At 43.5% G+C, this 27,617-nt stretch overlaps 1 protein-coding gene across 1 annotated transcript in view; it reads left to right on the forward strand.

The window, feature by feature from the left end:
* wnt9a (wingless-type MMTV integration site family, member 9A) overlaps window positions 1-24,318 on the forward strand; it is a 57,204-nt gene extending 32,886 nt beyond the window's left edge. Inside the window, exons 3-4 of the mRNA XM_070876569.1 lie at window positions 5,161-5,426; window positions 22,403-24,318. Coding sequence (XP_070732670.1) covers window positions 5,161-5,426; window positions 22,403-22,885 — 749 coding nt within the window. The 3' untranslated portion in view covers window positions 22,886-24,318. The remainder of the gene's footprint in view (window positions 1-5,160; window positions 5,427-22,402) is intronic.
* The last annotated feature ends 3,299 nt before the right edge of the window (window positions 24,319-27,617 follow it).

A 27,617-nucleotide genomic window follows, 5' to 3' on the forward strand; every position in this document is an offset into this window, starting at 1 on the left:
GCAAAAAAAAATGAATCTCTCTCCAGAACTTGTGGTTTGTCCAATATCTGAGGCTAAAATGGACCAATAGTGACGATGTTGTCCACTCGTTGAACGGGCTCGTGAAAAGTACTTGGCTCCAGCAGTTTAGCAGATGCGTTAACCTGTGTATTTTAAATGGATCAGTATCTCCAGTAAAACAGTGGGGAGCTCGTTAATTGTTCAGGCAGTAAGATGGCTAACTGTAATTGATATCCCATCTTTTTTGTTTGTGGGTGGAGGGGGTTTTCCCTCCTGTGAATGTGGAATTTCAGTACTGAGGGAATGGGACAGTGTCCTGCTCCGATATCATTTAGTATGAGAATTGAGGACTGAGGCAGGTACAGCACGGGTTAGGTACAGAGTAAAGTTCCCTCTACACTGCTGCATCAAATACACTCTACTTTAAGGCTTGTTTACAAGGATATGGTGCTGTTATAAACATAGAAAATAGGTGCAGGAGCTTTGTCATATAAAGCTGGGGAGATCTGGAGACCCTGCACTATTGGGCTCCCTGTTTTCTGTTGGTCCTGTGTTCCATCAGTCAGTTACCCCTTAATGTTAATTGTGGGAAGCTACAGCAACCTAAGGAAGAGACCACCGGATGGGAGTCATGGGTCTCCTTTTGAGCATCACTTTCCCAGGACTGGGTTATATAAAGGCAGAACCAAGCTGGTTCTACAATGCCCCCATCAGTGTGCCTCTTCTCAAACCTCAGGGGAGCAATGCTTACTGCACCATTGTGACTTTTCAATTTCCTGCACCAGCCATCTCGTGGGGCCTCACTCAGCGAGGCTGCCAACTTAGTGGCATTTTTGCAATGATTGATGAATAATTTTATGCTGTGGAATCATGCCCACTAACAACTGGGATGGAGACTGCACAAGATCACATACAAGCCAGCGAAGAAGAGAGAGAGAGGACTTTCAACCCATCAGTTTGGGCTGGGTTCAAACTCAGATTCCAGAGGTGAATGCAAAGTGTTGTAACCAACTACGCCATTCATTTAACCACCTCTATCAATATCTCCATCCCCTCAATGAGTTACCATGGTTACAGGGCAGATGTTTGCTTTGCCCCTACACATGCATTGATATGTAATTTTTAAAAACACATTGAATTCTCCCTTCAAACTTGCAAAAAGTCCCCTCCAACGTGAAAGGGACTTGCCTGGGCTGCACAGCTGATACAGGCATGGCTGCCCCTTCACTCTGGGACCTACCTGTGAAGGACAGGTTTCAAGAGTCAGGAAGCACGTAATTTAAAAAAGTTGAACTTAATCTCTTTCTCAAACTCGAACAACAATCAACGGTACTAACTGATTCTTCCTGCAGGTGTCCCTTAAGTCTAATCTTTGACCTCGTCTCTATGCTGCTGTTTCTAACTATCACCCGTGCCCTTGATCAGAATGCATTGGTCTTCAACTTGTCCAAAAGTCTGTCACTCATCTCCGATCTCATACCAATTCCTGGACTCCATCACTCCTATTCCTTATAGGCTCCCTGCCCCACAACCTTCAAAATCCTTAGCCTCACTTCCAGTTCTTCCATTACCTTGCCATGTCCTGCGATCGGGATGTTCCACAAGGACCGAATCCCACTGTATAGCTGGTGGAGTAGGCTTCTGCCCACTGACTATTGGGTTCCTGATCCTGGCTGATTTTTTTTTCTCCCAGGGTCAGGCTAATTTAACTAAAGGGTGGGGCTGTTGGTGAGATTCCTGCTACCATGGAAACTTTATATTGGGTGAGGGGGGCAGTGTGAGGAGGAAAATTGCAACGGCAGATCTTGGATGCCTACCCATGGGAGTAGCATGGCCGGTGGTCCCCAGGGAAGCTTCCAAAATATCCATCTTGCAATCAATTGCATAGGTCAAAGGATACCCCCAACCCTCAGACCAAAAAACCCTAGATCGCAGGGCCACACCACCATTTCTAGGAGTCAGCTATGGCTCAGTGGGAGCACTCTTGCCTCTTGAGTCAGAAGATTGTGAGTTCAAACCCCATCCCAGATGTCCTGAGAATGTGAATATATATTCTTTCTTTCTGTAATGCAATGCAGAAGCTGGCACTGAGACACATAAGCTGTACAGTATCATCTGAGAATGATTTTTTTCCTTGTGTACTGTAACAGGACCTGCCACTGAGACCAAAGTTGTACCTTGCCAGATGGGAGTGAATTATTCCCTTTTACTCAATGTGTACTCTATCTGTACAGGAGCTGCAACAGACATACACAAAACTGTACAGTTGGATTTGAATTGTACCCTTTTACCTGGTGTGTTCTGTAGGAACATTGGAATTACCAGATAAAAAATTACCAAGGTCCATCTAATAAATTTTCTACTATCCTGGTGATACAACAATAATGGAGTTGTTGACTAATCATAGCTATCAATTAGACTGCAACAGACATAAGAACATAAGAAATAGGAGCAGCAGAAGGCCATACGGCCCCTCGAGCCTGCTCCATCATTTAATCCGATCATGGACTCAGGTCCACTTCCCTGCCCGTTCTCCATACCCCTTAGACCCTTATCGTTTAAGAAACTGTCTATTTCTGTCTTAAATTTATTCAATGCCTCAGCTTCCACAGTTCTCTGAGGCAGCGAATTCCACAGATTTACAACCCTCAGAGGAAATTTCTCCTCATCTCAGTTTTAAATGGGCGGCCCCTTATTCTAAGATCATGCCCTCTAGTTCTAGTCTCCCCCATCAGTGGAAACATCCTCTCTGCATCCACCTTGTCAAGCCCCCTCATAATCTTATACATTTTGATACGATCACCTCATTCTTCTGAACTCCAATGAGTAGAGGCCCAACCTCCTCAACCTTTCCTCATAAGTCAACCCCCTCATTCCCAGAATCAACCAAGTGAACCTTCTCTGAACTGCCTCCAAAGCAAGCACATCCTTTCGTAAATATGGATCACAAAATGCACAGTATTCCAGTGTGGCCTCGCCAATACCCTGTACAACTGTAGCAAGACTTCCCTGCTTTTATACTCCATCCCCTTTGCAATAAAGGTCAAGATTCCATTGGCCTTGCTGTACCTGCATACTAACCTTTTGTGTTTCATGCACAAGTACCCTCAGGTCCTGCTGTACTGCAGCACTTTGCAATCTTTCTCCATTTTAAATAATAACTTGCTCTTTGATTTTTTTTCTGCCCAAGTGCATGACCTCACACTTTCCAACATTATACTCTATCTGCCAAATTTTTGCCCACTCACTTAGCCTGTCTGTGTCCTTTTGCAGATTTTGTGTGTCCTCCTTACACATTGCTTTTCCTCCCATCTTTGTATCGTCGGCAAATTTGGCTACGTTACACTCCGTCCCTTCCTCCAAGTTGTAAATATAGATTGTAAATAGTTAGGGTCCCAGCACTGATCCCTGCGGCACCCCACTGGTTACTAATTATCAACCTGAGAATGAACCATTTATTTCTACTCTGTTTTCTGTTTGTTAGCCAATCCTCTATCCATTCTAGTATATTACCCCCAACCCCATGATCTTTTACCTTGTGCAGTAACCTTTTATGTGGCACCTTGTCAAATGCCTTCTGAAAGTCCAAATACACTACATCCACTGGTTCCCCTTTATCTACCCTGTCTGTTACATCCTCAAAGAATGCTAGCAAATTTGTCAAACATGACTTCCCCTTCATAAATCCATGCTGAGTCTGCCTGACCGAATTTTGCATATACCGTATCCCCAAATCACTTGCTCACTGAAATAATGTTCATGCCCAGGAGATGATACTGAGACACACAAAAGCTGCACAGTGCCAGATGGGAGTGAATCGTTCCCTTTTAAGCAGTGTCTACATGAAGAGAAGTGATGTGCTGCCGTTCCCATTGTGAAACTGGCTGCCAGGTGATGGTCAACTGCAAATCTGCGGTGAGCCCACCACAGGCATTTTTCACTGCTTGAGCAGAGGCTGTGTCTGGATTCTCCTCCGCTCCTTCCCTGGGAGCTGAGACCTGTAACCTTGCATGTGGAGGACTCTGCATTATTGGCAACTGCACTGTAATGTAGTGGCCCGTATTAACATCCAGGCTCCCATGTACAATGAACTTATGCTCCCTCCTTTATCGCAGGAGCCAGTATTACTCTGAGTCGGTATCACATTGCTTAATCTGTGCCTCGGCATTCTTTACTTCTTTCTCTGAATTTTCCTTTTTTAAAAGTAAGAAAGCACCTTTCATGATCTCGGCACTCTCCAAAGCGCTTCACAGTTAAGTAAATACTTTTGAAATATAGTCACTGTTGTAATGTAGGATACGTGGTAATGTAGGATACATGGCAGCCAATTTGCGCCCAACAAGGATCCACAAACAGCAATCCGATAATCTGATGTTGACTGAGGGATAAATATTGGCCAGGACACCGGAACTCCTGTGCTCTTCTTCAAAATAGTGTCATAGGATCTTTTACGTCAACCTACAGGCCAGATGGAGCTACAATTTAATATCTCATTGAACTATACAAACTTCTTACAGGGCTTGACAGAGTAGATGCAGGGAGGATGTTTCCTCTGGCTGGGGCGTCTAAAACCAGGGGTCAGAGTCTCAGAATAAGGGGTCGGCCATTTCGGACTGAGATGAAGAGAAACTTCTTCACTCAGAGGGTGGTGAATCTTTGGAATTCTCTACCCCAGAGGGCTGTGGAGGCTCAGCCTTTGAGTATATTCAAGACAGAGATCGATAGATTTTTGGATAATAAGGGATATGGGGATAATGCAGGAAGGTGGAGTTCAGGTAGAAGATCAGTCATGAATGGCCTACTCCTGCTTCTAATTCTTATGTTCTTATCTCATCCGAAAGGCAGCGCACCACTTGCTCAGTAATGTACTGGGGTGTCAGCCCATTTCCTTCTATGTTCCAGATACACTCTAATACATAGTCTTCCTCCTTAGTTTTGGAATGCAGACTCATGGCATAGTTTCCAACTCAAACTTATTCTTTCCCAGAACTCTTCTCCTTCCTGATCCTTTCAGATTTTTAAACCCAAGCCTGATGGTCACTAACCAAGAATTTTAGATTTTCTTTGTCTTTTATCTTTGTTTTAAACCTTCAGTCCTGCACTTTAGGCCACTTTGCTTCCTCGACAAAAAAAAAACTCTCATTTTTTTTTCCCCTTCAGGTTTTAAAGAGACTGCCTTCCTATACGCCATCTCTTCCGCTGGACTGACTCATGCCCTGGCCAAGGCTTGCAGTGCTGGCCGGATGGAGCGGTGTACTTGCGACGAAGCTCCTGACTTGGAAAACCGGGAGGCTTGGCAGTGGGGAGGCTGCGGGGACAACCTCAAGTACAGCAACAAGTTTGTCAAAGAGTTTATGGGACAGAAGAAATCCAACAAAGATTTACGAGCACGCGTTGATCTGCACAATACTAACGTTGGTGTCAAGGTGAGTGGTCACTAGTGATGGGAATGTCAAGTTGTTTTTTGAAGGGGCATTGGATCAGCGCAGTGTTGAAATCAACTTCACTATTGTTCAACTTGGGACAGTTGGTAGCACTCTCGCCTGAGTCACACCCGACTCCAGGGCTTGAGCACGTCAGCCAGGCTGACTTCAGGCTCAAGAGGCTGAATGGCCTACCCCTGTTTCTATGTTCCTTGCCACACACCGTCCCGAGAATACTTTTCTGCTTGTACAATGGAATGGCACATAATTCCAGGGCACGATCCAGAGCTGGAGAAGGACCTCCTCGGAAAAGTGAAGGCGTGTCTTCCCGGACTTGCTGAAGTATCTCTGGCGAGGTCTGTGGAACCGCATAGGCTTCTGATCGTTCCTTCGCAACTTCCTTATCATCCTCGGAGCCAAGGGGAATTCCCAGAGCAATGCCCATGCTAACATTTCAGGGTGTTAAAAATGAATGATGCGCTCCCAGAAATGTCATGAAAACACAAACAAACCCAAAAAAATGCAAAAAATAAATAAATAACAAAAGGATAAATGTGTGAATTCAGGCAAATGGAGAATATTCCTCGCCACTCAGTTGCATCAAAAAACGCTAAGATACAGCGGTTCAAGAAGGCCCACCTCCAGCTTCTCAGGGCATCTAGGGATGGACAATAAATGCCAGCCTTGCCAGCGATGCCCACATCCTGAGGATTAATAATAAAAATAATTCTCCTGGTGAGCTTTTTAACTAGATGAGCTATACTGTGCCAGCAACATCCCACAAACAGCAATCAGACTAATAAGGGAATCTGTTTGTGCTTTGTTAGAGGGAGCAACATTGGCCAAGACAATGGAAGAACTCTCTGTTCTTCTTTGAATTGTGTTATTGGATTTTTAAGATCTAACTAATGCCTTGTCCAATGCCTCTGACCATGTTGAACTCCCTCACCAGTGCACTGAAGTGCTGGCCTAGATTGTGTGCTCTGAAGTGGGGCTTGAACCCACAAACCACTGACCCAGAGGCAGGTGTGCTACAAATTGAGTCCCTACCTGATTTGACTATCATGATCCTGTATTCAGACCAGTTAAAGGACACAATCACCAGAGCAGAAATTGTTTTTTTAGGAGACATTTCTATGTCATGCTTTTTCTTAGCCAGAAGAATTAAAGGACCTTGTTAACCATCACCCGGAAGGGCGGTGAGCCACATACCAGCTGCGTTTGCCGTGACCTCATGCACAAGCAGTGGGCCTCTATGTCCAGGAGTTGAGTTCCGCCATCACATCAAACAAGAAACAAACTACCAAACACTTTCCAGGAAGACTTTCTGGAATGCACAACTCCATCTTTAAACATGGGGATACATGGCCACTCCTGGATTTCCACATCGCTGTGGGACTCTGCAATGTGCAGCTGACTTCAATAAAACCCAAGAGTTGCCAAGCCATTTGCCTTTGTAGTAGAGAGAACCTAATACGGCTTTTAAGAATTTTTGATGCTAATGTGGGACTTGTAAAGAGACCTTTTCTAAAGTAGAAATGCATTAAGCAAGGCAGGGAAAAAAAAGCAAAGGGAATGGTTCCAGCTCCCACTTTGGTCTAAATTCCTTCGAGCAGTTTGTTCCCAATGTTGTAGGTTCTTCCATTACAGCCATAGTCTTCAGACATACACTTTCCGCTCAGTTCCTGTTGGTATGTAGGTCACCTGTCTAATTTTCTGCCGCTCCTTGTGCGGGAATTCATCCAGCTCATTAGCACCTCCTCCCTCCCCTTTTTACCCAACATCAGGCCACACACACAGACAGCAACACAGAGACCAGATACAGTGATAGAGGGTGAATATCTGGAGGGGTGGGAGGGTTCTCTCGATAAAGCTACGGTGGACAAGATGAAGAACTGCGGAAACTCCGGAAGTACACAGACAAAACACACTGGCTTAGAAATTGGAATGCGCTGTGCCTGTTTTGCACCCATTTTCCGCTTGTAAGAGACTAATTTAGGGCCAACCTCCCATGCTTGAATAGCAGGGAAACATAGCTGATGCCATATTGGTTCAGGTGCTGTAGAGGGCTTCCTAGTTCTGCCTAAAACATGCCTTGGGTCCTCTTGAATATGCTAATAAGGGGTCTAACACCTGTTTTAGGACCCAAACTGGAAATTGGTTTGCACTGAACACAGCAGGCTTCAGGCCTGTTGCATTCAGGATTACCAGATCTGCATTCAATATAACTAGCAGTCCTTACAGGTAAGTTTTATTAAAAAAAAACTATTTACCATCCTGACTTGGAAATATATCGCCGTTCATTCACCATCGCCAGGTCAAAATCCTAGCACTCCCTCCCTAAAAGCACTGTGGGAGTAGCTTCAACACATGGACTTTTGTCCTTATAAAGCAGTGCATCATCCGGATTAGCCTGAGCAACATGCCTGGAGAGCCAATAATGAGAAGCAGCATAGGTTAGAGAGATGGCTCATATAGGGGGAAAGCAGCACGTGGGCTCAATGGGCTGAATGGCCTTTTTTCTGTGCTGGAATGTTCTTTGATCTCTGTGATATGTTTTTTTTTGAACTGGCAAAAGTTCTGAAGCTACTTTTTGGCTATTTTTCAGGAAGGCTGGTTCTGATCTGTGGCCTTCAGTTATTCCAGAAATTTGTCTTGTGATGTTTACATTTTTTTTAATCTTTTTTTCCTAAAATTCCTTTACATTTTAAAGAGCACATCTGATTCCAATAAAACTCGAAACATGTAATTGTTTTTATTTAATTATGTACTGATAAATGGTAATATATTCCAGAAATCGTAACTCTGGACCACAGGAAGGGAGATGGAAAGGGTGGGGCAGGACAGGTAGTGTCATTAGGAACAGGAGTTAGCCCTTCAAGCCTGCTCCACCATTTACCTAGCCGTGGCAGCTCTATCTTTCTGATCCTAATGATTCTCAAATACCTCAGTGGGTTCCAATTGTATAAGGACTTCAGCACATAATCTAAGCCTCCACTTCAGTGCAGCATTGTCAGAGGTGCTCTCTTTAGGACGTGTGTATGTCTGAGGGGAAACGTTGTTTTTACACTCTACCCACTTAGAACTCAACTTTTTCCTGCTATCTCTGATTTTAACCTGCAATGTCTCGTTAATTTATGCACGCTTCCTACCAGAAACCCGCTCCTGTTAAAATCCACCCCCTTGTCTGCCCTCACTGCTTCAGTGGATGTAAAAGATCCAATGGAAGATTGAAAGCTGAGAAGAGAGTTTGCTTGGCACACTGGCCAGAAACAGACTAACGAGTCATTCCCTTGTCTTCTATCTATGGGACCTTGCTGCATGAAAATTGTCTGCTGACTTTACCTATGTAAGCTGGGAATTTCCTTGGAGCTGCTGCCGTTCTAGCACTGTACCTGTGCTGGAAGTGCAGCAGAATTGTAAATGCTAGAGCACTATCAGCTCAGAGGAATTTCCCGGCCTAGTAACTGCGCATTCTTAGTTGAGAAGCATTTTGAGGTATGGTGATATGATTATATTACTCCAAATTCTATCTTTGTGTAAAGATTTTTCCTGGAGTAATTTTTAACCAGCTTAGTTTTAACTCTCAAATTATGAATTGATAAATTCAAGAGGGAACTCGATAGATATTTAGCGTGAGAAATAGGGGAGTAGACTTTCAACTTGTTGTCTGGGCATAAAGCTGGCCTTTACAGATCGTCCGCCCGTTATAAAAACCGCTACCATGGAAATTAACATTTGGTGGTTTATATAACTGGTGTTTGAGCCACACAGCCAGTTTTACACCAAGTTGAAAATCTACCCCATAAAGTCTGGATTGAGCAAAGGCTGTTCACCTAACTGAACCTGGGTGCATATATGACTATTCGATGGTAAACTTATGTGTTGTAAAAGCAGTAGCCAATTTGCACACAGGTCTCAAACAGCAATGAAAAATGACCAGATCATCTGTTTTTATGGTGTTGTTGAGGGATAGATTTTGGACAGGACATAAGAGGGTGATTCCATGACCCAGGGCTCCCAGCAGGCCCAGGCTAGAGAAACAGGGCTACAGCGGGAGTGCAGGATCACAGAGTTACCCCTTGTACTTCAACTGGGAAGCTGTGTAAGCAAACACATGCCAAGCTTCTGCCAGATGTACAAAGGAGCTCCTGGGAGGTCTTCATAATCTAGATGGTGTTGGAGGCCAGAGGTTTGGAGGCAAGGCTGGTATGAAAGGAGTTGTATCGACTAAGCCTGTGGTGCGGTTGCATGCCAAGGGGACATTTACTCTCTCCTGTTTGGGGGAAAACGGGGAGTGAAATTCATCTTTCAATGAAAGAATACCCATTTTTCTTCAGCATTAAGGATCTGCTAACTAACTGATGGATTTGCAATGCTTTTAAACGTGATTGCTAACAATCAGACATTTTCCTGTTTTTCATTAAAAGTATTCTGCACCCCTCCCCTTCCCATCAGTGACGTGCTTGCATTCAGCAACTCAGTGTGGGGTATTTCACGGACCTGTGTACTGGGGATTTTGGACATAGGCCCATGTCCCACCTTACTGTATGTCAGCCAAGCCAGTTTTCTTCCTTCCTCTCCTAAGGCACTGGCTCATGCTGACACCATTAGCTCATTCAGTAGCCTTTCTTCATGGAGTCCAGACAGTGAGGGTCAATAGGCTATTTGCTAATGGAAGGCATCATAGCCAACCCAACCCTGCCCTTATTAGATGTCCACACCCACTTGCAGGGGATGCTGGATAGTAATCAGAAACAGGAAGCCAGGCTGATTTTTCCCTTTAGCCTGGGATAATGTGGCCATTTATAGAAGTCTGCATGCTGCTTCTCAGCCAATTCAGCATAGACTGGGAATTGAACCTGTCATCTTCCTAGCTTATACCCTCCTCCATGCTTTTTCTACCTCCAGCCTTGATTTTTCTAGTCTAGCCTCCCATCTTCCACCTTTCATAAACTTGAGCTCATACAAAACTCTGCTGCCCATTTCCTAACTCGCACTAAGTCTCAATCTCCCATTACTCCCTTGCTCGCCGACCTAAATTGTCTCCCAGTCCACCAACACCTCAATTTTAAAATTCTTATACTCATGTTCCAATCCCTCCCCTCCCTATCTCTAACTTCCTCTAGCCCTACAACCCTCTGAGAATTTTACATTCCTCTGATTCTGGCATCTTGTTCATCCCCCACTTCCTTTACCCCATAATTGGCCACCATGCCTTCAGCCTGTCTAGACGCAAAGCTCTGGAATTCCTTCCCCAAACCTCTTCTCCATTTCACCTTCTCCTCTTTTAAGACACTCCTTCAAACCGAACTCTTTGACCAAGCATATCCATCTTTGGCTCGGTGTCAATTTTTGTCTGATAATGTTCCTGCGAAGCACCTTGGGACGTTTTACCACGTTAAAGGTGCTATATATATTCAAGTTGTTGTTGCGGTATCAGTCAACATCACATTTGGAGTCCCCAGACAGCTCACCATTCTTTTATTTCATGTAAGTATTGCTTGGCATTTAGGAATAGTGTCCTCACCTGCTCATTCAGTGCATTGGTAGATGCTGTTCTTAAATGCAGCAAGGTATCCTTTGCCTTGAAATACTGACTGATGATATTATTAATAAATGCTTTCAATGCCTCTGAGATTTTTTTGTCCACTGTTCAAATCAAGGCGTCCGTCTCTCTCTTTTGAATGACGACATCTTTTTAAAATAATGGACAAGGAAATGTAATTAATGTTTGTTACTAATACTGCACAACCCTCTTGAACCCATTTGTGTTGTCTAATTCCATTGGTGAGCAGGGCCACTGCATTGGGCCGTTTGACCCGTTGCTTGGCTTTAGTGAGCACATGTGTTCTGAGTGTCAGTTTGGCTCACTGGAAGCACTCTCATTAGTGAGTCAAAGTCATGGGTTCAAGCCCAAATCCAGTAGTTTCCGACCATAATCTCAGCTGACACTTCAATGAACCACTGAAGGAGTGCTGCACTGTTGGCGGTGCTGTTGTTTGGTTGAAATGTTAAATCGAAGAGGCCTTGCCTGCCTGTTTAGATGGATGTAAAATATCTTGTTGTATTATTTGAAGAGCAGGGATGTTTTCCTGGTGTCTTAACCAATTTCTATCCCTCAAGCTCCATTCTGCCAAGTGCTCTGGGATGTCCTGAGGTTGTGAAAGGTACTATATAAAAGCAAATTCTTTTTTTCTTTCAACCAACATCACTAAAGCATTATCTAGTCATTCATCTCATTGCTGTTTGTGGGACCATACAGTGGTTGCTGTCTTTCCTCACATTACAACAGGGGCTGCACTTCAAAGTTACTTCATTGGCTGTGAAGCGCTTTGGGACGTCCTGAGGTTGTGACAGGTGCTGTATAAGTGCAAGCTATTTGTTTCAGAAGGAGACAAAGAGGAAACCTTTTATCTGTTGTATTTGACACTCATCCTGGCCCACTGCACCATCCAGTTCACTCTGGTTTAATTCCCTATAAAACACAGGCAAGGAAAGTCGGCACTGAACAGTTTGAAGTTGAATTCCACATGCTGCATTTGGGCTGGAGACCATTAATTATTCAGACATTCAACATCTGTTAAGAGGAAAGCATTCCAGACCTGTGTTACTCGTAGTAAAGTCACGATCTAAACATACCAACATGCAAATAGCCATTGTATACACCCATCATTCAGACCTATGTAATCTTGCTCAAGACTTGGTTAACGGTGAAATAAATTGTGGTGTCATCCATTAGTTGCACCCATTCAGGCCCCACCCAGTTTAAATAACCCTTTGTGTGCTCATTTTATTCCCTTCAAATTAAACACTTGTATTTATATAGTGCTCTTCACGATCAGGATGCCCCAAAGTTCTTCACAACCAAAAAGGTACTTTTTTGAAGTATAGTCGCTGTTGCAATGTAGGAAATGCAGCAGCCAATTTACACATAGCAAGCTCCTAGAAACAGCAAAGAAATAAATGGCCAGCTAACCTGTTTGTGATAGCTGAGGGATAAACTTTGACCAGGGCAAAGGATTGTGGGTATTGTACTCGCCATTAATGACCATTTGCTGCATGGATTGATGGGCCAGGCGACTAATAGTGGTGGGAGATCATGTGATTAAACTTCCCAGTTTTGCATCCTCGTCCATTTCCAATTTGACCCCCATTTCCCAGTTCCTCTGATGGCTCAGTTGGTACACAGCCACACTGACTAGGAATATCTCGGGTTTGATCCTCAGCCTGTGGTGAGTTTGCTAATCTCAATAGATGAAGAACTATAGTTGGCCTTTGAGCCATTGGGCTCGGGCAGCAGGACAATTTTCCAGGTTGGCCATTCCCATTCTCTATCCAGTAACAACTCCTGGAAAATGCATGCTGTTGAGGTCAGAATCGGGCTCAGCTGTAATACCTCCTACAGTCGAATAGTCCGCTGCCTGAGTTATCTAGACTCACACACGAAGAATGTTGGAAGAGAAATAAATGACACCAGCGTGAGAAATATTTGCTTTTGTATTAAATAATCAGTTCAACTTTGCATTGAGTTCTATTACACATGTTCCAAGCTCAGGGAATGCATTAATATTTCCCATTCGGACACTGCTGGTGCTGCTAACCTCTCTCGAACCTTGTCTTGAACAATCCCTAGGCTGCGATTTGCATGTTGTATCCATATAGCTGGCTAGTTCTTAAGTTTTACTTACTGCACCATTGAGTCACTGAGCTGCATCTGAATATTTCGTTTCACAGAACATTAACATTAAAAAAAAGTCTTGTTAACTTCAGACTGGGTGGTGTGGCTGGTTGGAACACTGGCCTATCGTCTCTGGGAGCTGTATTGAAATCCAGCCCAGAAAGGAGGGGATGAAAGTCATTCCTTCTCGCCCTGTCAGACAGCTGTAAGGGTTCGCCGTCAAAATTTGGTTAGGGAAGCTTGAATCCAGTTATTCAATAGGCCTGGTCCACAATACAAAACTGCCCAGAGCTGACGCTATTTCACACCAAATGGTAAATTTTACAAATTCATACTCCCGTTGTGGAGTTTTGCCATTAAAAGGAAATTCTGCAGGACCTACTAACCTCCGGACCCAAATTCCCAATAGATACTCCCAGTTGGTAGCACTCCATGCCAGGTGTCTGTTTTTTTTACATTTGTCCTGTAATTCACTGGGATAAAAAACAGCAGGTTAAACACACCGCTCTATTTTAGAAGCTAAACATCACAAACCCGACTGCTCGTGAGCAGTATTCACACCTTCTGTTAACGGCATTTACTGTACATCTGAAACTAACTACACTGCTCTTTTGCTGTTGGAAATATAAATGAGCTGGTTCTAGGGACAGGAGTGACCCATGTTCATATTTTACCAAGGGTTGCGGTAGTGTAGTGGTTATGTTACTGGATTCGTAATCCAGCAGTCGGAATTAATAATCCAGGCAACAAAATTCAAGTCCCACCATGGCAGTTTGAGAATATGAATTCAGTTTAAAAACAAATGGACTTTCAAAAGTCTGGTATCAGAAAAAGTGACCATGAAGCTGTTGGATTGTGGTTTAAAAACCCAACTGGTTTACTAATGCACTTTTGGGAAGGAATAACAAGACCTTCACCACATGGACTGCAGTGGTTCAAGAAGGCCCATCACCACTTCCTCAGGGCAACAAGGAATGCTAGTTTTATCAGCAATGCCCACATTCTGAGAATGCATTAAAAGAAAGATCTCCCGTCTTAGCCGACTAAACAAGCTCAGAATACCTGCATCGTATTGCAAAGCTCTGTCAGGAAACCAGCTCAGTGTTAGATTCCCTGGTCTATTTTGTACTTGAAACCAGAATGAATTTGTCCAAAACCATCTTTAACTCAGCGCTAATTTTGCTGATAGAGAGAGAGAGAGAGAGAGACGGTTGGTGTGAGAAATGGTGCAGAGGGGGTGCTCTTCTGAGGTTGCAGCTGAGGTATGCTCTTGGAGCAAAGGTAGAGAAACCTTTACTCTGCATGTGGTCATGCTGTGCCCTGACCTGGGAGTGCTTGATATAGACTGAAATGGGACGAGTTCCATTCCCCACCACTAACACTTTGAGAAGCATAAAACTTTTGGAAATTAAAGGAAAAGGAGATGGGATATTGGAGACTGCCAGGGGAAGGGGCATTTGTTGCAGAGGCTACAATATATGGTACTTTACTTGGTATCTCTTACTAGTGAATGAGCCTTACTCACAACGAGGGGAATTCTTCTGGTGTCCTTGCCAATATTTATCCTTCAACCATCATCACTAAAACAGATTATCTGGACATTATCTCATTGCAGTTTTTGGAATTTTCCTACATAACAATAGTGATTACACCTCAAATGTTCTTCATTGGCTGTCTAGCACTTTAGAATGTCCTACGATCTTGAAAGGCGCTATATAAATGCAAATTCTTTCTTTTCTCTTCGATACAAACATAAGACTTCCTTTCTCTAATTTTAAGTCTTGCATTGATATAGCGCCTTTCATGACCTCGAAGTCCCAAAGCAGTTTACAGCCAATGAAGTACTTTTGAAGTGTCGTCACTGTTGTAATGTAGGAAGTGTGGTGGCTGGTGTGCAACGGCCACCACACGTTTTTTTTAAAAAAAGCCACGCACAGGCATCTTCCACACTTCAACATGTAGTTCAGGACCTGGAATATTAGGTCTTTCATTGAAATACCTGTGAACTCATCCCTTTTTGGCGTGGAAGCAAGTCATCCTCGATACGAGGGACTGCCTATGATGATGATGTAGGAAACGTGGAAGCCAATTTGCACACAGCAAGCTCCTACAAACAGCAATGAGAAAAATGTTCAGATAATCTGTTTTTTTTAAGTGATGATGATTGAGGGATAAATATTGGCCAGGATACTGGGGAGATCTCTGCTGCTCTTCTACGAAATAGTACTGTGGGATCTTTTACATCCACCTGAGAGAGCAGATGGGGTCCCAGTTTAACGTCTCATCTGAAAGACGGCATTTTAGACTGTGCTGCACTGAAGTGTCAACCTAGATTATGTGCTCAAAACTCTGCAGTGGGACTTGAACCCTTGACCGTCTGACTTCGAGGCGAGTGTCTGACCCAGTCTAAGGCGATGAAAGCTTGGAGCAGTCACAATTTTTTGAATCCCACCTCAGGTATCTCAGTTTTCCATCGCCTCAGAAAATGATGAGCCAGCTCACAGGGCCCATCTATCCTCGCAGCCTGGCCGAGCTGGGTCCTGCCAGTCTCCTCTACTCACTGCTTTAAGAGAAAATGATCATTTTTCAAACAAACTGGGCAGGTGTATATAATCAGGAAGTGAAAGTCAATATTAGAACGGCCAGCTGGAATTCGCTCTGCTGCCTTTCTTCCAATTTCTTACTTCACTTTTACTTGATTTTTTTTCTCCATCTTTCTCTTTCTCTGATTTTGTTTTTTTCTTCCCCCTTCCTTTTTTAGTTTATCCATTCCCTTGCTTTTCTTGTGCTGTATGTCTCTCTTGCTCATTCTAATTGCATGTTTCTTTCAGTTTCTCTCTTTCTCTTTGTATGCCTCCTTTATGTCTATATTCTCGCTATCTCTAAATGTAGTCTCTTCATTGTTCTCTCCTTTGTCTCCAGTCTTCATCTGTTTTTTTTCATCACTGTGTCTCTCTCTACCTCTCTCTCCATCTGTTTCTCTCTACCTTTCTCTTTCCCTCCCTTTCTGTATATCTCCAGCCCTCTTTCCAAGTTTCTGCAGTTCTTTCTGTCTCTCTATTTCTCTATCAGTCTTTCTCCATCTCTGTATTTGCTCTGTCTCTGTATTTCTCATTAATCTATGAGTGATTTATTTTGTCCTCTCCCTCTGTTTTGTTTCCTCCTCACACTTATTTAGTCTTAAGTGCACAAGGAAAGGCATAAACCAATAGTGTGCAGCACAGATGCTCTGGTTTGAATGCCGAAAAGTACTTTCAATGAGTTCTAACTCATTGTGAAAGAGGGGCTTGTCTGGAGTGAGGATGAGGTAATTAAGGGGAACCTCTTGAGTTTTTTTTGGTGCCAAGCTTGAGCTCCAGCTCTCAATGAGTCGTTTATAAAAAAACGAATTTCTTTTCTCCTCCCAAGTGCACTCTCTCACTCTGCTCTTTCCCTGAGAAAAAGGCAGCTGCAAAGAAGCACTAATCCCAATGCAACTGAAAGTCATTTCTAATTCGGAACTGAAGTTAATGGTAGTCTGAGGTGTAAATGCTCTCAAAGTTCAGGCTATGACTTATCCAGCCTCAGATACCCTGAGATCGCTTAACTCACTGGTCATTTAAGCTTTCCCGTTGATTTATTTTTGGCACCTCCAATTTGCTTTCTTCCTCTCCAAACCATGCGGAATAATTTCACAACCATTGTGCATCCTGCACCCATTCTCTCAAGTAACTATGCTTCATGTGTGATCCTAGAGAGCAAGTTTTCATAGCCTATTCATTTGTAGGAGCTTCACTGATCAGCACAATATTGCCTCATCCAATAGCCACACACATATGTTCAATGTCTGCATTAAGCTCTGCAGGTCAGGTATAGTACAGCTAAATGCAAAGTCCATCGTCTCAATGAGCCTCAGCTTCAACCTCAGAAGAGCACCCCTAAGGCACCATATTGTGATATTTTATCTCTTTCCCACCACCCCTGTTTCCTACCCACACCATCCTGTGGCCTTGCTGAAAGACTTCCAATCACTGCCATATTAGCAAAGGTTTTGTGCTATGGACGCATGCCTGCTAAGAACTGGATTGAGACTGCCCAACTCATTTGACGTGGGGCCCTTACACCCAGTAAACTGAGCAGACTTTTATCCCTGGGCTTCTGTGACATTTGAATGCTGTGGAATATAAGTATTCAGCAGAAACACAGTGGGTAATTTAGAAAATAATTCTGCATTGGTTTCTCCATGCATGACATAAAAGTGATGAATTAACAAAGTTTTTTTCTGAAGCTGATAAACATATATGACAATATATGGCCTGCAGTTCACATTGGCCTAATTATAAGCTCAATGGGATGAAATTGGCCCTTTTTATAGCTCCGTTTGAGCCTCTGGGGGTTATATAGTGCCTTTCACGACCTCAGGATATCCCAAAGTGGTTTACAGCCAATGAAGTACTTTTTGAATTTTAGTCAGTGCTGTAATGTAGGAAACACGGTGGCAATTTGCACACAGCAAGGTCCCACAAAGCAATGTGATAATGACCAGATAATCCGTTTTTTGTTGTCATGTTGATTGAGTGATAAATATTGACCAGAACACTGGGGATAATTCCCTTGCTCTTCTTAGATAGTGCCACGGGATCTTTTACGTCCACCTGAGAGACCAAACAAGGTCTAGGTTAAACATCTCATCTAATCGACAGCACCTCTGAGAGTCCAGCACTCCCTCAGCATTGCATTGGAGTGTAAGTCTAAATTTTTGTGCTTGAGGCTCTGTAGTGGGACTAGAACCCACAACCTTCTGACTCAGAAGCGAGAGTTCTACCCACTGACCCACGGCTGACACAGGAATTGCATAGATTGGATCTGACCCCTGATACACCTGATCTTAGTGGTGTAGAGAAAGCTTTAAACTACATCTAACTGTGCTGTACCTAATCAGGGAGTGCTGGATGAGATAATGTAGAGGACCATTGTGATTATGGTACTAGCCTAGCAACCCAGACGTTCAGAGTTCAAATCGAATCATAAAGGCACAGTATGTTCTGTATATGGGAGCAGGAACATAGACAGGCTAAGTGAGCGGGCAACACTCTGGCACATGAAGTTCAATGTGGGGAAAACATAGAAACATAGAAAATAGGTGCAGGAGTAGGCCATTCGGCCCTTCTAGCCTGCACCGCCATTCAATGAGTTCGTGGCTGAACATTCAACTTCAGTACCCCATTCCTGCTTTCTCGCCATACCCCTTGATTCCCCCTAGTAGTAAGAAGTGTGAGGTCAGGCACTTTGGATCTGAGAAAAACAAAGCGGAATATTTTCAATCGTGAGAGACTCAGAGTTGTGGAGGAGCAAAGAGATTCAGATGTCCATGCACACAAATCACTAAAAGCTAATGCACAGATACAAAATGTAATCAAAAAGACAAAGGGAATGTTGACCTTTATCTCAAATGGGTTTGAATTCAAAAGTAAGGAAGTGATTCTTCAGTTGTACCATCCATCATCGGCAGTCCCTCGAATTGAGGATGACTTACTTCCACGTCAAAAAATTCACAGATGTTTCAATGATGGACCTAAAATTCCAGGTCCGAACTAAATCTTGAAGGATGGAAGATGCCTGTGCTTGGATTTTTTTAACGTGTGGTGACCGTTGCACACCAGCCACCACACGAGCTTGACAGAGCTAGGTCTTGGTCCAGTAGCAAGGATTAACCAAGACGACTGGAGACCAGCTTTGCTGCATGGACCCAGTGCGCACACATATCACAGTGTGGGCTGGCCCATGCTGCCCTGGGCCCACGCCTCTTCTGGGCCCCGAACTCACGCCTCTCCCGGGCTCCGATCACGTCCCTCTACAATCTCTAGCCTTGCTCACATCCTATCTAGTGTACTACATTCAGTTTTAAACACCAAAGCACAGGAAAGAAATATTGGTCTTGCAGGGGACACAGAGTAAGTCGCCAGAATTATACGAGGGCTTAAAGGGTTAAATTATGATGAAGAATTGCATAAACTTGGCTTGTATTTCCTCAAGTTTAGAAGGTTGTTTCAAAGGTGTTTAAAATGATAAAGGGATTAAATGGGGTAGATACCGAGAAATTATTTCCTCTGTTGAGGGAATCCGAAACAAGAGAATGCAATGTTAGGGCTGAATGTTTTACTCCTGTTCCTATGTTCCTGTTAGTCCAAGGAGAAAATGATGGACAAAATTAGAGGGATTATACCCTTTATTTAATTAAGTCTTCTAAATCTCAGATCAATACCTTAAATCATAGTGCCAAATGCTATTCCCCTGTTTTTCAGACAGACTTTTCCACTGGATGATGTCATGGGGTTAACAGATAATGCACAGAGCATGGCAGAGAGTCAACGCATGACATCATCAGTGGAGTAGTCCATTGGGAGCATGGGGTTGGGGGGAAGTAATGTAAATTTGACAGCAAATAGAACTGTGAACATTCAAACACCACATTAACCCTTTCAGCATCACAAACCTATGCAGATTGTAAAGGAGTTACAGGTGGAATAGATGCTGATTTATGCCAGCAAGCCAGCTTTCATTTTCTGGCCACATAGTTAGCTTTCATAAAAGTGTCGCAGATTTCCCCTTTGCTCCCAAAAATAAATTTGATTACATTTAATAAAAGATATCTCTGCATTGAAATTGTCCAATTCTGCACACAAAAGCCACATGCACTAGTATCAAAATTCTCCATCTGTCGTTCTGACAGATACATCGAACAGTTTTAAAAATATCTGTTCTCAGATATGGCAAGGCCACATTTATTACCCCTTCACTATTTATCCTGAGAAAGGAGGCAGTGAGCCACCACCTTAAAACTGGCTGACTCGAGTCAAGTGTTGGCTTAAATATCCACTCCTTGACCACTGGCGCACCGTGTCTGCAGTGTGTACTATCGACCAGATACACTGCATCAACTCACCAAGACTTCTTCGGCAGCACCTCCCAAAGCCACGACCTCTCATCACCTAGAAGGACAAGGGCAGCATGGGAACACCATCATCCCCTAGTTCCCCTCCAAGTCACACACTATCCTTACTTGGACATATATTGCTGTTGCTCCAATATCACTGGGTGAAAAACCTGGAACTCCTTACTAAACAACATTGTGAGAGAACTTTCACCACACTGACTGCAGCTCCTAAGATGAAAGCTCATCACCATCTTCTCAAGGGCACTAGATATGGCCAATGAATGCTGGCCTTCCTAGCGACCCCCATATCCCAAGAATGAATAAAAAGACCAGCTAGAGGTGGCAGGTTCCCTTCCCTGAAGGCACACTAGTGAACCAAGGTTTTTTTTTACAACAACCCAGCAACTTTTCTGGTTATTTCTGGTGCCAGCCCACAAGTTACCAAATTAATGATATTGAATTTCACAACTTACCCTGGTAGGATGATCTTTGGATTGCCATAATCACTATGCTACTGCACCCAATAATACCTGTACCCATTAGTGAACAGAGGAATTCCATAGGAACCCAAAAGGCTTCCATACATCAATATTGCACAATGTCATTTCAAGGTCATCATTTATTTAGTGTCAACTGGAGAGTAAAAATTACATTTATGTGCTCTCAGCACAGAACCTCCCCTATCGGAAGCGCAGATCAGAAAATCACAGGAGAAATTTACTCCAAAATGCCTGGAATGTATGGTATCACCTTTCTCATTTCTTTTTTTCACTTAAATATTAATTTACTTGTACTAGAAATTAAGGATCAAATCCCAAGGAACATAAATTAAAATCAGGTAGAGCTTTCCCCATATCGTGGAATAAAGCTACTGAAGAGGGCATTAGTGTGACACTTAGATATGCTGCTGGAGAGAGAAGGGATTGAGATATGCAGTGAGATGGTGGGATTGTGGGACTGAGATCAGTGCAAAAGCATTGGTCTTTTGGACCAAATGGCTTCGTCATTTTTCCTGAAGTCTGAAGCAGGAAGATGCCAGTATCTATATCTTGCTGTTGGTCAAAATGAGTGGGTTATGTAGTGGATTTGACATTGGTCCTCTAACTCTGTGACCTGGATTGCAGTCCGGACTGACAGGATAAAGAACCAAAACTCATTTTGCATAGACCCTTATAGGCAGTGTGCAGACAAGACTCTCGTGTGGACATACGAGGTCACATAGCACCACCCCTAAAAGAGTTCTGCTGCTGTCTAGACCAACATTAATCTCTCAACCATCATCACTGAATAGCTGTCATTTATCTCACTGCTGTTTGTGGGATATTGCTGTGTGTAAATTGACTGCTGCGTTTCCTACATCACAACTGTGACTGCATTTCAAAATGTACCTCATTGGATATGCAGCGCTTTGGGACGTCCGGAGGTTGTGAAAGGTGTGATAAAAATGCAAGTCTTTCTTGTTGGGGCAGAGTAGAGGGAGTTTTACTCTTCATCTAACTATACCTGACCTCGGAAATACTTGAGGCTGATAAAGTTTCATTCCTCGATGCTGAGCTCTCACCACTGAGCACAAAATGCAAAAGTAGAGTCTTCACAAAAATTGCCAGAGAAATTGCCATAACTGCCCATTTACACTGTTTCTCCATTGGTTTCCGCCAGTGGTCTGCTGTAGTAACGGTAAATGATGGAGCGGATACCCGCAGAAATTACTGCCATAGGTGTTTTAAAATGACACAGACGTTTTAGATGAATGTTTATAAATGACTGGTTAGGCCTCAGCTGGAGTATTGTACCCAATTCTGGGCACCACACGTTAGTAAAGATGTCAAGGCCTTGGAGAGGGAGCAGAGGAGATTTACTAGAATGCTACCAGGGATGAAAGAATTCAGTTATGTGGATAGACTGGAGAAGCTGGGATTGTTCTTCTTAGAGCAGAGAAGGTTAAGGGGAGATTTAATAGAGATGTTCAAAATTATGAAGAGCCTTCATCGAGTAGATAGGGAGAAAATGGCAGGAGGGTTGGTAACCAGAGGACACAGATTTAATGTAATTGGCAAAAAAAATAAGGGGGAGATTAGGAAAAATTTCTTCATGCAGCACGTTGTTAAAAACTGGATGGGTAGTGGAAGCAGATTCAATAGTAACTTTCAAAAGTGAATTGAATATAAGCTTGAAAAGGAACATTTTCCCAGGCTATGGGGAAAGAGCAGAAAGAGTGGGACCAATTGGATAGTTCCTTTAAAGAGCTGGCACAGGTACAATACTTTGAATGGTGTATGATTCTATGATTCTAAGTCTACTTCTCCACTTGATCCATACTGTTGAGTTGCCCCAAATAGGTTTCTATGCTGACTGATGTCTGTGTGCCTGTCTTGTCTACAGGTTATCAAATCCGGTGTGGAGACCACCTGCAAATGCCATGGTGTTTCTGGCTCCTGCACCGTTCGGACTTGCTGGAGGCAGCTGTCCCCTTTCCATGAAATCGGCAAGTTACTCAAACTGAAATACGAGACCTCGCTCAAGGTGGGCAGCACGACCAATGAAGCTACGGGCGAAGGGGAGATTACACCACCGAAAAAGGCCATTACTGCTACTCAACACCAGCAAAACCAGATCCCAAGGACTACTGACTTGGTCTATATTGATGACTCGCCGAGCTTCTGCCGGCCGAGCAAGTACTCACCGGGCACTGCAACGCGGAAGTGCTATAAGGACAAGAACTGCGAGAGCATCTGCTGTGGTCGAGGGCACAATACTCAGAGCCGGGTGGTGACGCGACCCTGTCAGTGCCAAGTGCGCTGGTGCTGTTATGTGGAGTGTAAGCAATGTACTCAAAGAGAAGAGATTTACACCTGCAAAGACTAAAGATTCCACTTTCCAATGGGAAAGGCTCTGGAGAACCATAGTGAGGAGCAGGAAGGATCTGCCTGAGGAAACACTGCAACAAATTCCAACAGTCCCCAAAAAATACACGGAGAGAATTCTGCCTTCAATTTACATCAAACGTATAAACTACACCACAGATCGCTTGAATTCAAAGAGCTAAAGTCTGAAGTCACAGAGATGGATATTGAATGATGCAATGTCTGCTTCTAAACAAACCACTTTACTGCAAAATCCTGGAAACGATGGATCTTCGTAAGGATATCACAGGTCAACACCAACTGAACATGCCAACAAGGACTTCCGTAGGTCTTCCACTGATGAGCTGGTTAAAAATTTAAGAAATTCAATTTTAATGGATTACAACCGTGTCTATTCAGGCCTACAATTTCAAGGTCCATTGTGTGCCACCCAATGCTCAAATAGTTAATTACTGATGATTCATATGGACAGAACAGATAGAGGTGGAAGAATTAGCTAGATCTATTTGGGCTGAAGAGTGAAGCAGTTTGAAAGGCCATTGTGCAACAAGTAGCCAAAGCTGATTGGATGAAGGGCTACCAGAAAGGTAGCCACAACCCAAATATTTAACATATTTGGTGGGAATTCAGACCATGCTCATGGCATCATTGAGTAACACCTGTTTAATGTAAGCTGCCCCCCTCGTGTCTTCATAGAATGGTAGAATGTTCGGGAGTAAAGGTACTCTTTGGTAGAGTGCTGAGCCTTACAGACCAGAGAAGACTCAGGTTTGATTCTCTGCCTGCACTGAATTCGCTGATCTCCACTGGGATGAAGATTTGGGGTAGTGCAATTGGCCTTAGTACCTCAGGACTAGGGAAAGGGAAATAGGCCCTTGTGCCCATTTCTGAGTGTTATCCAGTAACCCCTGCTGGAAGTGCATGTGAGGCTAGGTTTGGGCCTATCTGGGACAACTCCCATAAACATACTGCCTGTACATTATCTAGGCTGAGATGTGGAAAATGGTCACTGGTGTGAGATACTAGAGAGGGCCAGTAAACCTGCACCTGATGCCCCAGCAAGAGTCAGTGCCTCAAGGATATGAGGAGAGAAACGTGGTGAATAGACTTGCCCTTTGAGTAGCTCAGGCATACTGACTAGGAAGGCCGCAGGCTCGATCCCCGGTACTGAGCTACCTGATCTGAGCTGAGCAAAGAATAGCGGTGCTCCAGGGTGAGAGAGAGGGCAATCAGCCAGCACCCCTCATTCCTAATTACTACACTGTGACACCTGCTGGAAGTGCATGATTGTGGACATCCGGTGAAGGCAAGTTTGGGTTTAAGCTGTGATGCCGCTTGCGCCCCCCCATTTCCATGATCGGATAGCCTCGCAGCCTGATGCTTTTGCAGTTCACATGTGAATGATAGTAAGGTGATGATGGGTGCTGACTCTAGTGAGGAATCGATGCCTTTCAGCAGAAGGGATGGGTGGGTGGGTGCTGGGGAGACTGAAGAGAAACAAAATGTGTGAGACGTTTCATGGTTTTATTTAGAATCTCGGCAAGTTCTCGGCAAAGCTTTCCTTAACCTTAATGTGTCTTTTCCGAAGGGTCACTTGGTTTTCATGTTTGTTCTGCAGGGTTCAGGTTGGGTTGTTAAAAGAAAATGGGTCTCGATAGTGCAATTAGAACAAGGAGCCAGACAAAGCAGCTTTTGTACATGTAAAGGGTTTAGAGAAGAGTGGTAATACGTTCTGGTCCTTTCATTCCTGGGACCTGTGTTTGAATCCAGCTGAGGCATCAGGTAGATGAAAGTCTCCTCACTCCAGTGGCTGTTAAGTATCAGGTTCCCAGAAGATGCAGGCCGACAGTGTAGTAGTATCCATGCCAATAGACATTAATGATCTGTTTATACTGGGTCTGGGACCATCCCAGATTAACCCTAATTGGCGTGAAACAGTTCGTATAAAATGGCCATAAATTGTGAATCCTGGACAGTTATGTGCCCCCAGAGCATAGCTATGAGTTCCCACGCTTCAATGACGTAATGATCTCATTACGTTGTTCTATTCATAATAAACAAGGCCTGTAAGCTACTATATGACTGTGTTCCTCTACTGCACATGCAATGTGAGGAAAGCAGGCATTATACATGGAAAAGATTTGATATGCAAACCAGACTAGCGATGTGGCTCATAGTTTTGCCTCAACCACTTACTTTAAATACAGTCTACCAGAATACAGACCAATAGATCACTGGTCGTCCCATGTTCAGCAGGAAACAAATTGGAAATGGAAATTGTAGTTGAAGGTTCAGAATACTCCAATTACCAGCTGTCGGTATAGTCAGAGCATTAGTCGTTGTTCTCACTCTACGACTATTGTAGGTCAATTATACATGATGGAGAAAGCACTAGCCAATAAAGTTAGCAGCTCTTACGAGGTTATGTGCAGATCAGACTGTGGAGGGCTGGATAGTTTCGCTGGATGCAAAGAGGATGTGATTTTGTTCCAGGATTGTGGTTCTTCAGACTGAAGACTAGCAGACTTTAAAGTAGACATGGCAGAACATGTCGATGGAAAGGCTGGTCTCTGATAATAATCTACTGTGCTTAAGTGGATTTAACTGCCTGGAGATCTAAAGGACTGGCAGTAATTGCATATTCCTCACTATTATAACAACTTGACGTATCACCATGCATGTTCACAAACTGGTCTTTAACCCTGACACCCCTAATTTCTACAAGATGGATTCAGATACTAGTAGCTCCATCAGGGAAGCATTCACAGCTGAAATCAACAGATTGCAAAAACAGGAACAAGGATCAGCAGGAAGATCAAACATCATCTTGCCTCAGCTTCCGTAACTGAGGTTTCTATGCAGTAAAATAGGTGCAGTGATGGTTTCCTGCCCCTAGATATCACGAGCATGCCTTGTAAATAGTATTCACTAAATATGCTGGTGACACCTAGTGGTAGAATATCAATATTGCATCAACTTTTAAAACAATTACATGGCTTGGGTTCATTGGATATAAATAGAATGTCAATCTAATCTTGAATGATCAGATGTGTGGTTAGATCTAATTCTAATCAAAATGACTAACTCTTATTCAGAAATCAGTAAGTAATGGATTGATGAGTTATTGAAGCTCACTTGGCTACTAGACTGATCCATTCAACCCAAAGCCCCATTACACTCTGACTGTACACCGCACATCATTTTGGTGTCATTAATTCAGACATCCAAAAATGTCAAGGAACACAAAATCATTTTGACCAGAACCTGGATCCATACCTTCCGTTTCCTGGACTGAGACAAGATTTCTAGTGCCTTAGGCATCAGGACATACTCCAGGTGGTTTCTTGTGTCCAACAAATACTTTGGATGAGGTCATTGAATTTGGCCCAAGCGGTTTCCATCAGCAAGATCAGGCTGGACAACACTAGGACAAGGCTGCCCAGTGCGACATAAGAACCAGCCAAAGGAGCTACGGTCATCTGCGTGGAATGGGGGTGGAGGGTTCAGTGCATGCAGATGTGGTGAATAGCCTCATATTAGTTGTACAGAATTATCAAAAATGTTGACAGTTCTTTTGTTAAGTGACTGTTATTAATGTGCTATATGCTCTACTTATAACACACCTAGTATTATTCCCTGTAGGTCACAGTGTGTGGAGGGAAGTGAAAATGACTTCAATGGCTTAGTGGGTATATGCACTTCCAAGTGTGGAACTGAGGCATACAAGCCAGAGAGGTCCCATGTTTCATACACTGAGTGAGCTGATCTCAGCCAGGAAACCATCAGAGGTGCTATGGTTGGGCTCAGTACCTCTGGACCAGAGGACGGAGTGTGGGGTGGGGAGGGCGGGGGGAAAGATCAGAAAGTATTCCTGCTCTTGATTGCTTTCCAATGACTCCAACTGGCAAGCACATGTGTGTGTGGATGTTGGTTAAGGACAGGTTCGGGCTCAGCCGCAATGTCTCCTGAGTTCGATTGCCAAATCTCCGCCTTGCGGGAAGTACCAATGGGCAGATTTTGCCCATGGACCCATATCCCCAGACAGTGCCTTCAAGAGAGAGGAGGGCAGTAATTTTGAGCTGGGGAAAGAACATCCAAGGAAAGGTCAAATTATTTCACTGTGTTTTGTAACGAGTGTTGACACCAAGATGTGGATTATAAAATCCAGAATTTTTTTTTTAAACGAGGCAAAAATAAAGGTGAATGCAAACCCACACTATTGCAGGGTGTGTTATAAATGATTAGTGCAGTGCAGAGTATATTGACCCTGGTAGTAGTATTGGAAAGCCTTTAGTTTAACTTTCTACCACAGTGCACCACTGACTGATAAAAGTGTGCCCATTGCTGTAACCTATAGTATAACGGTCACAGAACCGGTCAGTTCTAATCATAAATATATATATATATATATATATATATAAATATATATTATATATATATATATATATATTATAAAATATGTAAATGTTAGTGGGAGGGAAGGGATGCTATGGCTGCGTGTGCGAGTGTGTGCGTGTGCGTGGGTGGCAAATTGGGTCAAACGACCCCAGAAAACACTACGGCAAAAGTTATCTCTGGTCATCGTGTGTTTGTGACATCATAAACTTAACAGGAAGATTTCGAGACGCCTGCCATTTCTGGCAAAGTCACAAACTTGGGGATCACAAAAAATCTTCCCAATAGGTTTACTGCATCTCTAACACACAGCGAACCGAGGAAATTTTCCTCCAACT

The sequence above is a fragment of the Pristiophorus japonicus genome, chromosome 1, assembly GCF_044704955.1.
Source record: "Pristiophorus japonicus isolate sPriJap1 chromosome 1, sPriJap1.hap1, whole genome shotgun sequence".
NCBI classification, from domain to species: Eukaryota; Metazoa; Chordata; class Chondrichthyes; family Pristiophoridae; genus Pristiophorus; species Pristiophorus japonicus.